The sequence below is a fragment of the Lemur catta genome, chromosome 17, assembly GCF_020740605.2.
Source record: "Lemur catta isolate mLemCat1 chromosome 17, mLemCat1.pri, whole genome shotgun sequence".
NCBI classification, from domain to species: domain Eukaryota; kingdom Metazoa; phylum Chordata; class Mammalia; order Primates; family Lemuridae; genus Lemur; species Lemur catta.
In genome coordinates, this window is record NC_059144.1 from 22,623,922 (window position 1) to 22,639,240 (window position 15,319).

The 15,319-nt window shown below is 39.0% G+C and overlaps 1 protein-coding gene across 1 annotated transcript in view; it reads left to right on the top strand.

The window, feature by feature from the left end:
- LOC123622399 (ubiquinol-cytochrome-c reductase complex assembly factor 1) overlaps positions 1-15,319 on the top strand; it is a 100,875-nt gene that overhangs the window by 38,455 nt on the left and 47,101 nt on the right. The window contains exon 6 of the mRNA XM_045528731.1: positions 218-275. Coding sequence (XP_045384687.1) covers positions 218-275 — 58 coding nt within the window. The remainder of the gene's footprint in view (positions 1-217; positions 276-15,319) is intronic.

A 15,319-nucleotide genomic window follows, 5' to 3' on the forward strand; every position in this document is an offset into this window, starting at 1 on the left:
AACGGGGCTGGAACTAGAAGACAGGTGGTCTGACTGAAGTCAGTGCTCTTTCAGCCCACGGCGTTGCCCTATGGCTCACTGGCCATCTCTGTGATAGCATAATCAGAGAGCATTGTAACTGCCATATACTTTAGTTGAACAAATTCCTATTAATATTTAAAATATATATTGCCTCCTCTAAACCCTCACATACTTATACCTTATTGTTATTTTCTAGGGTGTCGGATGCCCGATACATTCAATTCATGGTTTCTTATAACTCTACTTCATGTCTGGTAAGTGAGCAATTAGTGAGTCACCAAATGTATTTTTTTTAAACACTGCTGACTTGTAAGCTATAGCCTTCAGCAGGGCTGATTATATGAAATGGCAGTTGTTCAGGCATTAAAAACCATTCCTTTCATTTTAATAACTGGTGTCTTGAAGCACATTTTTATTAAAAGGTCAAAGCATAGGCCCAGAAAGAAACTAATATTTGTAGGATTTTTTCAAAGAACACCTAACCCCGCGAACAATGCTATCAGTATCTCTAGGAGACTCTATGAGCTTGGATGGAAAGTTCTCTCCCTTGGCTGTTTTAGGAAAGTTCAGATTTACGTAAAAGTGGTTTGAATTGTGAGAATCCGTGGTCATTTTCATTGCTGGTCATCAGAAACCTATAACAAATTATAGTACTGACATTTATGCCTGTACCTCTAAAATGTGCATATGAGTTAGATTCATGCCAGGTTTGTTGCATGTAAAAATATTTAACACCTTAAACAGTATATTTTTTCTTCAGCCGTGAAATAAGTAGCCAAAAAAAATCAATTTTTCATCTAATGTTACACAGTATTAAAGGTCAGAAGGATATAGGAGAGTTGTTGAAGTGGGGGCTTGGGAATGTATTTATTGAACTGCCAGATCTTGGGAAAGTAAATTCTGGAGAACTAAGTTTACTACTTTGACCATAGTGAGTATCTGAGGAGCATGGGATATGGCTGCCCTGTCAAAAGGCCCCTTGTTTGAGGCTACCTTCAGCTGAGCCTTTGCATCACAGCACTGACTACTATATAAAGACTTTTTGGTTTTGATCACCTCTGAAATGTTTCTTCTTCTGTATTCACATAGTCACTGAGTTTGGCTAAGGGGCCTAAGGTTGCAGTTTATTTTATGCTATTTTTTTCTAAGCCAGTAGTTTATTGAGTGCATAGATGTCCTGGGTACTTTTCTGGGAACTAGAGATAGTTCTAAAGAAGCTGACAGTCTAGTGAGGGAGATAAGATATGTGAAATGGTCAGTTATAAATAGGAATGGCTAAGTTCTATAATAAATATGAATAAGTAGCACTTACGGGATCACAGAGGAAGCTACAACTATCAAACTCTTACTAATTCTGCCTATTAGTTCTTTGAAATGTGCCATGTCTTTTAATCAGGCAGCTGAGAAGGCGCATTACCTTCCTACTGTCTTCATGGTGAAGGTTAGGGAAAGGGTTCAGGAAAGGAAGCTGGATATATTAAGGAGAAAATTACTTTTCAAGAGAGGAGGACTGCAGAGGTGGCACAGTGGAATTACTCATTGGAAAGGTGGGAGGGTTGAGAGAAGGCTAGGCTGTTCCCAGAGGAGCTCAAAGATAATATTCAGAGCCTGTATGAAAGACTCTTTATTGCCCATATAGCTAGAGGTATCAGAGTGTTAGAGGCAATGGATGGCAAAGTAAAATATATAATCCCTGTGACCACATCCCAAGGTCAATACCTGACTAATAGCAGCTGGGAGAACCTTGAAACTACTTGTAGTTCTTTAAAGTTTCCAAGCTGTGCCTGCTGAGTCTTTCTTGCTGATGTTGATTTAATTTCTTAGGAGTGAGATCTACCACCACCAGTTAGGGAAGGGGAGGGAGGCTGTCTGCTTCATATCAATGCTTGGTCTCCCTTCCACTCTACCTCTCCCTTAGTTCTGATAATCTGCAGGCTCTGGTGGAATGAGTCAAAAGCTTTTCAATTTGAAACTCTTACTGAGGACCTACTGTGTGTTCAGGACCGTGGGGCGTTGTAGAGAATGATATGACATGGTCTGTACCTTCAAGAAACTTAGTCTAGTGGAAAGCAGACATAAAGTACAATTGCCTATAATGGATGACAAAGAAATGCTATGCCCAAGGCACAAGCAGATGCTGTGGAAGCACAAAGAAGTGTAACTAAATCTAAATTTGGTGGGAGTGGGGGTGTGTTGGATAAAGAGTGGCTCTGCGGTAGAGGTGACATTTGAGATGTACCAAGAAGGGTGAATAGAATTTCTGTCAGAGAAAGGGAGGGCATTTCAGGTTGAGGGAATAGTGGGAGCACAGGCAGAAAATGTGCAAAAACATGGAGTATTTGAGGGCAGCCAGTTGTCTGATGTGTTGGGGGCAGGTTTGTGGAGCAATGCAGAACTGGAGAACTCTCTCTTCTAAGGAATAGAGGGTATTAGGAGGAGTGACAGATCCACCCCAAGTCTGTGGAAGAGCTGTATTCTAATCCCTGTTCTCTTAGCCTGAAGCTCTAGGAGGGTAACCAACGGATAGCCAGATCCAAAATTCCAGAATTCTGCAAACTTGCTAGAGGTACAGGGAATGAAATATTTATTGGAGGTGGTGGTATGAGGGAGAGGTGGGGAGGCCTAGAAAACAGTCATAAAAGTAGAAATAACCCTCCCCTTCAAAACAAAAAATGAGACAAATTCCTAACAAACAAAAATACCCTGGTGGCTGACATTTCAGAATGCTTTCTTGAGTTCCCAAAGGTGATGGTTCCCTGTTGACTCTTAGACTAGGGACACCATTTCTCACATCCTGTTAGTTCCCTGGAGGACGTATTGATGTTTCATTTATCTTGTCTCCTTTTTCTAGTTCCACGGTTTTTCTGTGGATTGGGATTTAGGGCTGAGATGCTCTCCAGTTCCTAGAAGACCTTTATCAGTTTTTTATTCATGTGAGCAGCAATGACTGCGTCCATTGTCTTTGCTGAACAAGATTAGCATTGACTGTGGCTGCTGAAAAAGTACTGAGAGAGGCAGTTGTCTGCGCTGTTGAGCCTCCCCATGTGGACTTGATAAAAGCAGGCTTCCCCCTCTGCTCTCTATCTTGTCCAGTGGCATTGTGCTCACGTGAGAAACCTGGGAGTCCACCTTGACTTAGCTCTCATTTCCTTTACCTGGTCAATCAACTCAAACTTTTTTGATCCTGACAAATGCATGTTACTTTACGACCTAGAATGCACACATATATCCAATACCAAAGTTTTCTAAAATTTGTCTTTACAATGTCAGATAATCTCTGATATTTTCTATTCCATTTGAATTATTTTTAGACACGAATTCAAGGTGTCACTCACTAAATTGATTTCATGGGTTACAACCAACAGTGCCTGGATACTGGTTTTTGGCCTCTGGTTTCCCTCTTTCCATTCCACTGTACTTCTCAGTTCAAATTGGATCAGGACACACGCACAGGCACACATACATAAACACAGCCTTTTTTTTTTTTTTTTTTTGAGACAGAGTCTCGCTCTGTTGCCCGGGCTAGAGTGAGTGCCGTGGCATCAGCCTAGCTCACAGCAACCTCAAACTCCTGGGCTTAAGCGATCCTACTGCCTCAGCCTCCCGAGTAGCTGGGACTACAGGCATGTGCCACCATGCCCAGCTAATTTTTTCTATATATATTTTTTAGTTGGCCAGATAATTTCTCTCTATTTTTAGTAGAGACGGGGTTTCACTCTTGCTCAGGCTGGTCTTGAACTCCTGACCTCGAGCGATCCACCCGCCTCGGCCTCCCAGAGTGCTAGGATTACAGGCGTGAGCCACCGCGCCCAGCCAACAGTCTTTCTTAATAAATATTCTCCATTATTCTCAGGTTAGAGTACAAGTTTGGTAGTGTGGCATTCATGTCCCACCATATGTGACCTATGCTGCCTTTATTAGTCTCATCTGTTGCCATTCTAGGCACCAAAATTACCACCGCTACTCCCTCCTCTGCAAGAAAAAGCAAAACTATAGCACTCTGGGAGGCCGAGGTAAGGGGATTGTTTGAGCTCAAGAGTTCGAGACCAGTCTGAGCAAGAGCGAGACCCCCGCCTCTACTAAAAATAGAAAGAAATTATATGGACAGCTAAAAATATATATAGAAAAATTAGCTGGACATGGTGGCGCATGCCTGTAGTCCCAGCTACTGAGAAGGCTGAGGCAGGAGGATTGCTTGAGCCCAGGAGTTTGAGGTTGCTGTGAGCTAGGCTGACACCATGGCACTCTAGCCTGGGCAACAGAGCAAGACTCTGACTCAAAAAAAAAAAAAAAAAAAAGCAAAACTATGTGGTAGAAATATTGCCTTCTATACAAAATTTCTTCGAGTCTAGAAGCCCCTTCCTCTTTTTTTTTTTTTAAGCTCACAAAATCTGTGTTTATTTGTATAAAATATTTTTTTTTTTTTACTTTTTTAAAAAATTATTATTTCAGCATATTGTTGGGGTACAAAAGTTTAGGTAGAAGGCCCTTCCTCTTTACCTGACAAACTCCTATTTATGCTTCGATATCCAATTCGTACATTGTATATTATGTCTTCTTTGAAGCCTTTCCTTCCCTCTGAAGGCAGTGTTAGTTCCTCTTCTGTGTTACCTTAGTATTTTGCATACCTCTGTTATAGCACTTGTCACATAACATTTTTTTTTTTTAAAGACAAAGTCTCACTCTGTTGCCCTGGGTGGGGTGCAGTGGCGTCATTGTAGCTCACTGCAACCTCAAACTCCTGAGCTCAAGTGATCCTCCTGCTTCAGCCTCCCAGAGTGCTAGGATTATAGGTATGAGCCACCTGGCCATCACATAACATTTTTATATTTCATTGTTTTTGTATCAGTCTCCTTGTGAATGGTGAATTATTGACAGCAAGAATTAGTTTCATTGTCTTTGCATCTCATGGCTTCCCGTCAGTGCCATGTCTTACTCTTAGTTTGTATAGTTTGTAAATTTTTTTTTTAGTGAAAAACAACTTTATTAGAAATTTTAATAAAAGTTTAAATACAACAAACTTCTTTATTTTTATTTTAAATATTTAATTGACAAAATTGCATATATTTAAGATGTACAATGTGATGATTTGATGTGCATCAGTAAATGTTTATTAAATGGCCTCAAATCTGACATGGCTCCCATGGCAATTTGAAGAGGCTGGCCTCTGCCAGTTGATCAGGTGAGAGTGGCAAAACTCTGCCCCTACTTAAGCTTCTCTGGGTGGTGAGATTTATGTAGTTGGGATTTATGTTGGCATTATAAGCATTAATTGAGTTGTAGAGACCCCCTTTTAAAGTTGTCATAGAGCACTAGTACCTTCTCAATGTAGAAATTAACTTTATAGAATGGAATGGAACAAATGAAATTAGAACATACCTGGGGTAGATGTTGGGTAGAGAGGGAGTAAAATGTAGTTTGTATTTTTAAAGATTATTTTAAAGCCAGGTATATCATAAATATAATTACTACTTGGTGCTTTATATATATTATTGTTTATTTATTTACATATATTTTCTCACAAGTACTTTATTTTTATATATGAGAGGTCAGGAGCTTAGGGAAGTTGGAGAACTTGCCCAAAGAACTAGTTAGGATGTGGTGGAGGGGAAATTCAGGTGCCTGGTCTGGCTAACTCAAAGTATTGAGGTGCTTTCCTCATTAGTAATTATAACTACCAAAGTAACTAATCAAATACTTATTAATAATACTATTTAATATTAATACTATTACTTAAGTACCTGCTTATTCTTAAACATGGATTCATAAAATTATAGCATTTATTCCCTAATCAAACCTATTCTGTGCAGCAGATTTGTTCCCTGCCCTCATAGGGCTTGAGTGAGAATAGGGATGTTTAACAAATCATTAATAAAATAACAACTGTGATAGGTGCCATGAGATGAGCTATAAGGCTGTGTGTGGAAGAGGAGTACCTAATTTACTTGGGGAGTGGTTCAGTCAGAGAGGGCTTCACTGAAGAGGTGACATTTACACTGATACCTGAAGGATGAGTAGAAGTTAGCAAGTGAAAGAATGGATGAAAAAGTATTCCAGGATCTAGTGGTTTTCAAACTTTTCACCAGCAGAATCCTTTTTAAAAATGAAATATGCTTAGCCATAATGTACAAAGATTGCTACTTGGGTTGAAGGAAGTGAAAATGACCTGCTCACTTCATATCTTCAAAACGTGCACACTGAAAAGAGAGCTTAAGTAGCTACAAGGAAACTCAGAACAAAGTTTAAAAATCACAGATCTAGTCCAGTTCCCTCATTTTACAAATAGGGAGATGGTTTTGGCAATTTTAAAGGATTTGTCACAGGCCACTTAGTCTGCAGTGGAGGATCCAACACAAATCCAACACTATATGAACTGCTCCTTCTGCAACATTTTGTTTCCTTTCTGAGTGTCCTGTTTGGTGGTTGGGGGAATGGTGGTTTTTCCCTCCCAATATGAACAGCATAGAAAACATTTACTGAGCAACTAACTATATGATGGGCACTGCGTTTCATGGCACTCGCTATCTGTGTCTTGGGAGAGGCAACAGGTAAACCTGAAAGTAGCACAGGGTGATACACAAATTATATGGGAGCACAGGGGAAGGGAGTTGCCTGGGGATGGTCAAGGAAAGCAATGGCATTGGCATTCTGGGGCTGGAACCAGAGGACATGGGGTTGAGGAGTTACTGAGGGGGAGGAGGAATAAGGTGTTGTAAACTACTTTTTAAGAAGTTTCGAATGATAAAAAAAGATAAGGTGATACTAGAGGGAGAAACATGATGGAGGCAAAGCATTTTGTTGTTTTGTATTTTAAGATGGGGGGAACACTGGGATGTTTTTATAAGCTGAGGGGAAGAAGTTTTTGGGAAAGAAGGAAATAAAGTGTGGAGGTGGGAAGGGCTTGGAAAGCATACTGGTGCCAGTCTCAGTCCAGCCAGAGAACTGCCCTGGCAGACACTGGTGGCCTCTGCAATAGGTTCTCTTTAAAACTACCACAGCAGTTTTGATGTAGCTGTAGGGCATTCGGGCTCCTGCCGGATTCCAGCAGCTCCAGACCTGCTATATATGGTGAGCCCTGGCCATGTGCACATCCTCTTTCTCCTTCCTCCAGCCAGAGTTGCACTGTTCAAACACCCACACATTTAGCTTTATTGCCCAAACCAAAGGCCTGTGCAGCAGCATTTTCCAACATTGCATAACCTAAGTGCACTAGTACCTGCTACCCAGGAGCTTGTTCTTTATAGTGGATTTGACAGGCAAGCCACAGGCCAGGTCCAGCTCTTGGAGGAGGCTCATTGTCGGGTGTTACGGCTTCAGAAAGACCTCACCCCACTCGTCTGTCTGCCCACAGACTGTCCTGTGACCCTCATTCTCCCATCAGAAGGGTTAGGCTTCATGGGGAGGGAATTTGGGAAACCAGGTGGAGCTAGCCATGTACACAGCCCTGGGAAAGGGTCAGCCTGCCAGCTCTCAGATCAATAAACTCATTCATTAGCACACTGCTGGGACATTAGTGTGGCCATCTAGGCTGTGCTTTCTTGGCCTCAGCTGGTGACAGAGGAAGGGAAACAACCTGCATGAGAGTCCTCTTTGGGATTCCTTTATAGCAGCTAGAGTGACAAACCTGCCCCAGTGCCCACTAGTCTTCATTGAATTCAAAATCAGATCCACTTTAAGCAGCTTATAAAGTACCATGTGGTAGAAACAAAGCCAAAACACAACTGGCATTGTCAGAATGCCCAAACGCAGCGAGCGAGACAGGATGCTCAGAGCTGCCAATACATGGCAGGAGGTCAGCATCAGGAATAACAGGAATTCTTCCCTCCCAGGTTTAGGCTAAGAGGAGGAAATCATGGGTAGGAAACTCTCCTGTTACTTTTAGCTCTGCAGATAGTGTTGTTATCTTCCTACTTGTCTCATTTAGCAGGAAGAGGTTCTGGGTGCTGTGCTGTCACGGAATGGGAGAAATAGTGTGGGAAACCCTGTGGCTTGGGGGTAAAAGAGGGGAACTCAGGCTTCATTCCAGCTCCTCTCTTCTCCACTGTGCATCCTTAAGTTACTTAACTTCCTCAGAGCATCAGTTTTCTGTGAAATGGGGACAGTTATAATGGATAAATGATCATTAGATTGAGAGAGAGAATGAATACAAATGCATCTTACAGTGACAAGTCTCATATTAGAGGACTTAATAAATGGTAGTAATCATATTATTATTTGCCATAAGGCAGAATTGATATCTTCAGCCGTTTATTATTTGAGATTCCTAGTCAGTGAGTTTTTCTTCCTTCATTCCCTGTCTCTGTGCTTGCCTTTTAGAGATATTAGAGAGCCCTCAGACTAAGGCTTGGACACTCCTTTTTTTCTTTACTTTGCTAGCTGGGTTATTTGCCTTCCTTATATGTAAAAGAGATCAGTGTTATTTATGAGCCACTGGAATCACTGAGAGACAAGGATTGTACTGTGAGCCTTAAAACCTCGATAATAAATTGTGGGTTTAAGAACATCATCAAACTTGGGAGGAGCAACTTGAGTTGTTCCTAAACAGACAGTAGTATTTTATGCGCAGATTAAGTCTATATTCAGAGTAGGTTCTTAGTAAATACTGGTTAAATGAATGATTAAATGAATTATTTCATGTGAGATTTTTTTTATTACTAGATTGCTTCTTTTTGAAGTTTATTTTGCATTCTTAAGGGCAGTTTTTATTATGTTTTAGCATGGAAGTGTGTCTTCTCCTCCACCCCACCGCCTGCTCTTCTTGGTTCCCCCTTCCCCCAACAGAGCTCTGAAATTATGATTTTGAATCAGTGCCAAAATGTAATTTGTCCTGTCAACATTTAATTTAGGTGTTTAATATGAGGAATGCATCTACAACGTGAATTGAAACAAACCGTTTATGGAATAGCTTACTTAATGATGCAAACATTATTGTTGTATAGTTAGAGTCTGTGACAAGTGTTGGCTTTGTTTTGCAGTGGGTACCAGGATCTTAAAGTAATTGTTTTTGTTAACCATTTAGAATTTGTTTTATTCATTTTTCTTTCTTTCACCATTCAATATACTTTAACCTTTTCTAAATGATTTGGGATGTCCTGACAACTCTTAACTGTGTTTTGCTAGACTATCATCTTTGAGTTGCTCTGGGTAGGTGTACTCTGTCCTGTTGAATTTCGATCCTGTGCTATTTTTTATGTGTCTATTTTAGATAAAGTTTTGGGTTTTTTTTTTTTTTTTTTTTTAAGGTAGAGTTTCGCTCTACTGACCCCGCTAGAGCGCAGTGGTGTTGTCATAGCTCACAGCAACGTCAAACTTCTGGGCTCAAGCCATCTTCCTGCCCCAGCCTCCTGGGTAGCTGAGACTATAGGTGCATGCCACAGTGCCTGGCTAATTTTTCTACTTTTAGTAGAGACGAGGTCTTGCTCTTGCTCAGGCTGGTCTCAAACTCCTGAGCTCAAGCAATCCTCCCGCATGGGCCTCCCAGAGTGTGCTAGGATTACAGGCACGAGCCACCACGCCCAGCCTGTTTTAAAGGCATTTTTTAGTTTCTTCCTTTCCTGTTAGACTGTCAGCAGTTACATTTTGTTTTTATAGGTATGCTTGCCTCAAGTTAGCCAGTCTTTTTCTTTCTGATATGCTATTTCTAATGTGATGCTAGTTTTGAAACTTAAATTACTGATCATGTGAGGGTTGAATGAAAAGTAGAATAAGTGGATTCTGGAGGGTTTGTTCTAGTCATTAAAGGAGGCAAAAACCCACAAACCTTAGTACAACTCCAGGGGTCAGATTGTCTAGATTCAGATCTTAGCTTTAACACTTACTAAGTTTGTAACTTTGAGCAAGTTACTCTTCTAAGATTTAGTTTTTTCAACTGTGAAATGAGGGCAGTAAAGGTACAGTACCAGCCTCATAGAGTTGTTGTAAAGATTAAATGAAATAGTGCATCAAAATCACTTAACCTAGTGCCTGGCACATAGCTGTATTAGCTGTTAGTTATAACATTTGTCCATTTTTGCTATTTAGGGTTTTTTTGTTGTTGCCGTTTTGTTTTTGTTTTTGGGGGGCTTTCTTCCTTTTAGTCATTTTTAGAATAGGAAAAATTATTAACTAAGTTGAATTCAGCCTGGATCAGATGTTACCTAACAATGGTTAAATAAATTAGGAATCTCTTATCTCTTGTGTCCAAAAAAGATTTCACTGGGGTGACTGTGGTATCTGTGTATGAAACACAGAGTTGGAGTTGAGATATCTTCACTTTCATCCTTTTCATAGCAGATAATGTATTTTCTTAATGTAAGACTAGTGTGTGTAGAATGCTACCATTGTGAAAAAAGGGGAAGAAAAGAAGCTACCATTTATGTAAAAAGAATTAACTTGTATATGTGTAGATTATATGTAAAAGGATTCCTAAGAAAGTAGTAACTGTGGTTGCCTTAGGGAGAAGAACTGGTTAGCTGGGGATGAGGATAGAAAGGAGACTTAGTTTTTATTACTGCGTTTATGTATGACCTATTAAAAACAGTTATTAAGCAAAGAAAGGAGTAGACTGAATGTGATAGGCTTCAAGGTCAGGTGGCCTAAGAATTGGCATTCAGCTGCTTATCTGGACATTCCAGGCAGCTGACTATCTTAGATATGGGTCCAGCCTTCAGCTCTGCTTTTCCCTTGAAAAGGATAAACGCGGAAGTTCTTCACAACAGGACTACTTTTCTGTCCTTAACTACCTAAAGAATATGATTCACAAACTCAGGGCAAAAAGTCGTTGAGCTTTTAGTTAGCAGAATATGGTGCTGGTGTTTGGACAGACCTGTGGATCAGACTCATTTTCTTAGTAGAACTCATGGAATCTTCAGTATACTTCCTGTTGATAGGAATACTGATTCTTTGGTTTGGTTTTATAACTTTAGTTATGTGTGATGAAATTTGCTGTAGAGCTTTATACAGCAAGTCTTTGAATAATGTTTCATTATAATGTTGATGAGAAAAAAAATCGATTCCCAGCTGAGGCCACGGTCTGTGTGTAGTTTGCATGTTCTCCTCATGTCTGTGTGGGTTTTTTCTGGGTCCTCTGGTTTCCTCCCACATCCCAAAGGTATGCACGTTGGGTGAATTAGTATGTCTGAATTGTTCCATTTGGAGTGAGTGTGGGTGTGTGTGTGAGTGCACTCTGCCATAGAATGGTGTCCTTGTCCAGGGCTGGTCCCTGCCTTGTGGCCTGAGCTGCCAGGATAGGCTCTGGACACCTGCAACCCTGGAATTGGAATAAGTGGGCAAATAATTATCTCACTTGTTTTTATTAATCTTTCTTAAATGTATGTATAGCTCACATTTATTTCAATGTTTAATATTAGAAGTGTTTGGGTCTTTATTCAGAAGTTTGGTGATGTTTTCATGACCAGAAATATGCCATAGAGTAAAATATGGCATATTTTATGTCAGTTAGCCTAGGGTAAAATTGGTTTTGTTATACGTCATTAACTTTTAAGTCAAAGAACCTATCGAGACATTGAGGACGTACTGTATTTGATGGTGTTTTGTATCAGTCAAGGGTCTGTTGAACTAATTAGGTACAGTGTTTTAGGAATAATTAGAATTTTCTCTCCTTTCATTTACAGGCTTCAGTTCACACTTTCTAAACTGTTAGAATCAGCAAAATTAGGTGTAGGTTATAACGAACTTTGCTGGTTGCTTGTCTTTCAAAAGGCAGCGGCAATCTTTAGTGTGTATTTCTGGATCAGATTATTCTGAATACTGTAGTTCTACTGAAGTAAATACAGTTATTTGTCACTTAATGACAGGGATGCATTCTGAGAAATGCATTTTTAGGCAATTTTGTAGTTGTGTAAATGTCATAGAGTGTACTTGCACAAACCTAGATGGTATGGCCTACTACACACCTAGGATGTATGTATGGCATGGCCTATTGCTCCTAGGTTACAAACCTGTACAGCATGTTACTATACTGAATACTGTAGGCAGTTGTAACACAATGGTAAGTATTTGTATATCTGAACATAGAAAAGGTACAGTAAAAATATGATATAAAAGATAAAAAATGGTATACCAGTATAGGGCACTTACCTGAATGGAGCTTGCAGGACTGGAAGTTGCTCTGGGTGAGTCAGTGAGTGAGTGGTGAGTGAATGTGAAGGCCTAAGACATTGCCATACACTACTGTAGACTATATAAATTTAGGTTACACTAAATGTATAAAAATTTTTCTTTCTTCAATAATAAATTAACCTTAGGTTACTATAACTTCTTTATTTTATAAACTTTTTAGTTTTTAAAAACTTTTTGGCTCTTTTGTAATAACATTTAGCTTAAAATACACATTGTACAGTTGTACAAAAAATATTTTCTTTCTTTTTATCCTTATTCTATAAGATTTTTTTCTATTTAAAAAAATTTTTATTTTATTTTTTACTTTTTAAACTTTTTTGTGAAAAACTAAGACACAAATGCCCACATTAGCCTAGCCTACCTGGGGGTCAGGATCATCAAGACTCTAATCCCCAGAGCATCCAACCATAAGGAGCTCAATTTATGTTCATTGAGTGAATTGTTAGTCACCATCTTGAAAGTGTCTTCATTTTGCTTTATCTTTTCAACTAGATAACCATTTGAGCTGACTATTATCTGTAAGGGTTGTAGAAAAAGTTGTGCTGTGAAACAGAAAACACTTCACCCCATGTTTATATAGTTAGAAAGTTTATGGTCTGAGAAAATCTGTGCCTTTTAAACCTCAGAGGGCAGGTGTATTAACAAACTACAAAATTTTCAAATAAATGAAGAATTCCATTACCTCACTATTGCTGTTGATGAATTGGCCTCTGACGACACTTAAGCATCAAAACACACAGCGTCTTTTCAGGTGAGAAGGCTGACACGAGTGATTTGATTAACTTTTAGAAAAGTCATATGAAAAAGGACTGTTGAACTTTCCCAGTTTGTTTCTACCTTGGAGTATGCCCTATATCACATAAAGTAGCCAAATCTTTTTCTGTGACTTGTTTCATTATTTTCACAAAGTATTGTTTCTTAGGCACTAACTGGGTTCAGAGGTTACAGATCTGGAATCACAACATCACCAAATCTCAGTAGAGATCATGTAGTCAACCTTCTGTCACATAGCTGAGTTCCTACCAAGGATTTATTCACCTCTTAGTAACAGGCAAATTCTCTACTTTTTGGGGTCATCCATTCCATCATTCAAATCTTCAGACACTTCCCTGTTAAAAAGTTTTTGTTGTGTTGTTCAGTTTGAATAAATATTTCTCCCTCTATGGTCTGCCCATTGGTTGTAACTCTTGGATAAACAGTCTAATCACTTTTCTACAATATTTAAGGCAATTTTCCTGTTTTTCTCCAGGTTAAATATTTTCTGGTCTTTCTTCCCTTCCTCTTGTCTCTTAAAATATAATGCTCAAAATTCTGAGTAGTATTCCAAGAAGATTCTGATCTGTGTTGAATAGAACAAAAGTCTCACATTACACATTGAAGATATTATGGTTTTGTTACTATATTTAAAATCACATTAATTTGGGGGGCAACATCATTATCCTCTTGACTCCCATTGAGCATATACTGTCATCTTAAGCCTGTAAGGCTTTTCCACACATAGGTAGGCATGACTTATTTATCTTATACCTCTACAGTTGTTCTTTTAGATCCAAGTGCTGGGCCATAAGTTTATCCCTGTTCAAATTCATCTTGTTAGATTCAACCTATTGAAACAGCTTGATGAAGTATTTTTGGTTTATGGTTGGGTAATCCAGCATATTTGTTCTCCTGCTCAGCTTCTTGTCATCTGCAAATTTGATTAGTATATTTCCTTTTGTCCATATTAGTCATTAACAGAGATGTTGAGGCAGGCCAGGCTGTAATCATTTCACTGTACCATGCTATTACCAGTAGATTTTAATGGGCTGGATTAATTGTGTGTGGAGATAGAATTGTTAATTTAGATAGAATATTCTGTAATATAGCAGGTATTGTCTTTTAGCTCAGTAGTCGTATTGTAGCTGCTTAATAACTATTTAATGAGAGATAATAGAAATAAGTATGGTCATAAGAATGAGATTAGGAACTAGTTTGAAAAGTTGGTAACCCTGCTTATATCCTTAAATATATTTATTAATTAATAAAATACAATGTAATTTTTGTAGTCTTTATTATTATTTTTTTAGAGATGGGGTCTCGCCATGTTGCCCAGGCTGGCCTTGATCCTCCTGCCTCAGCCTCCTGAGTAGCTAGGACTATTGTGCCACTGCACCTGGCTTTATTCTTATGTTATGTGAGATCTTGAACAGAAAGCCCTCTGGACTGATTAGAGGCAATATTTATAGGGGAAAGGGCCCTAAGCTTGGCCCTGTGATGTTTATTCATTTATTTATTCAGCAAATATATATGAGTGCCTACTATTAAGCCTTGTAAATAAAATATTGATAAAAACCAGACTTGATCTTTGCCTTCAATGATGCTTACATTTTCTAGCAGGGGAAACAATGATAATTACATAAACATAATCATAATACTTGGTGTGTTCTATGTTCTGGACAAGTATTGTCTAACAAATATAATACAAGCCATATATGTGATTTAAAATATTCTAGTATCTACATTTTTAAAAGTAAAGAACAAATGAAATGAATTTTAATAATTGGTTTTATTTAACCCAATATATCTGAAATATTATTTCAACATGAAAGCAATATAAAAAATTAATAAGATATTTTATATTCTTTTTCTTGAACTAATCTTTGCAACCTTAAACTTGTATCACATCTCAGTTTGGACTAGCCATATTTAAAGTGCTCAAAAGGCCAGGCGCAGTGGCTCACGCCTGTAATCCTAGCACTCTGGGAGGCCGAGGCGGGCGGATTGTTTGAGCTCAGGAATTCGAGATAAGCCTGAGCAAGAGCGAGACCTCGTCTCTATTAAAAATAGAAAGAAATTATATGGACAGCTAAAAATATATATAGAAAAAATTAGCCGGGCATGGTGGTGCATGCCTGTAGTCCCAGCTACTCGGGAGGCTGAGGCAGTAGGATTGCTTGAGCCCAGGAGTTTGAGGTTGCTGTGAGCTAGGCTGATGCCATGGCACTCTAGCCTGGGCAACAGAGTGAGACTCTGTCAAAAAAAAAAAAAAAAAAAAAGTGCTCAATAGCCACAGGTAGCTAGTGGCTGCTGTATTGGACAGCACAGTTCTATACCCAGCTTTATAGACTACTTTGTGGTGTTGGGCAGATTACTTTCTTCCTTTGTGACTCCTATTTTCATCAGTAAAATGAAGGATTCA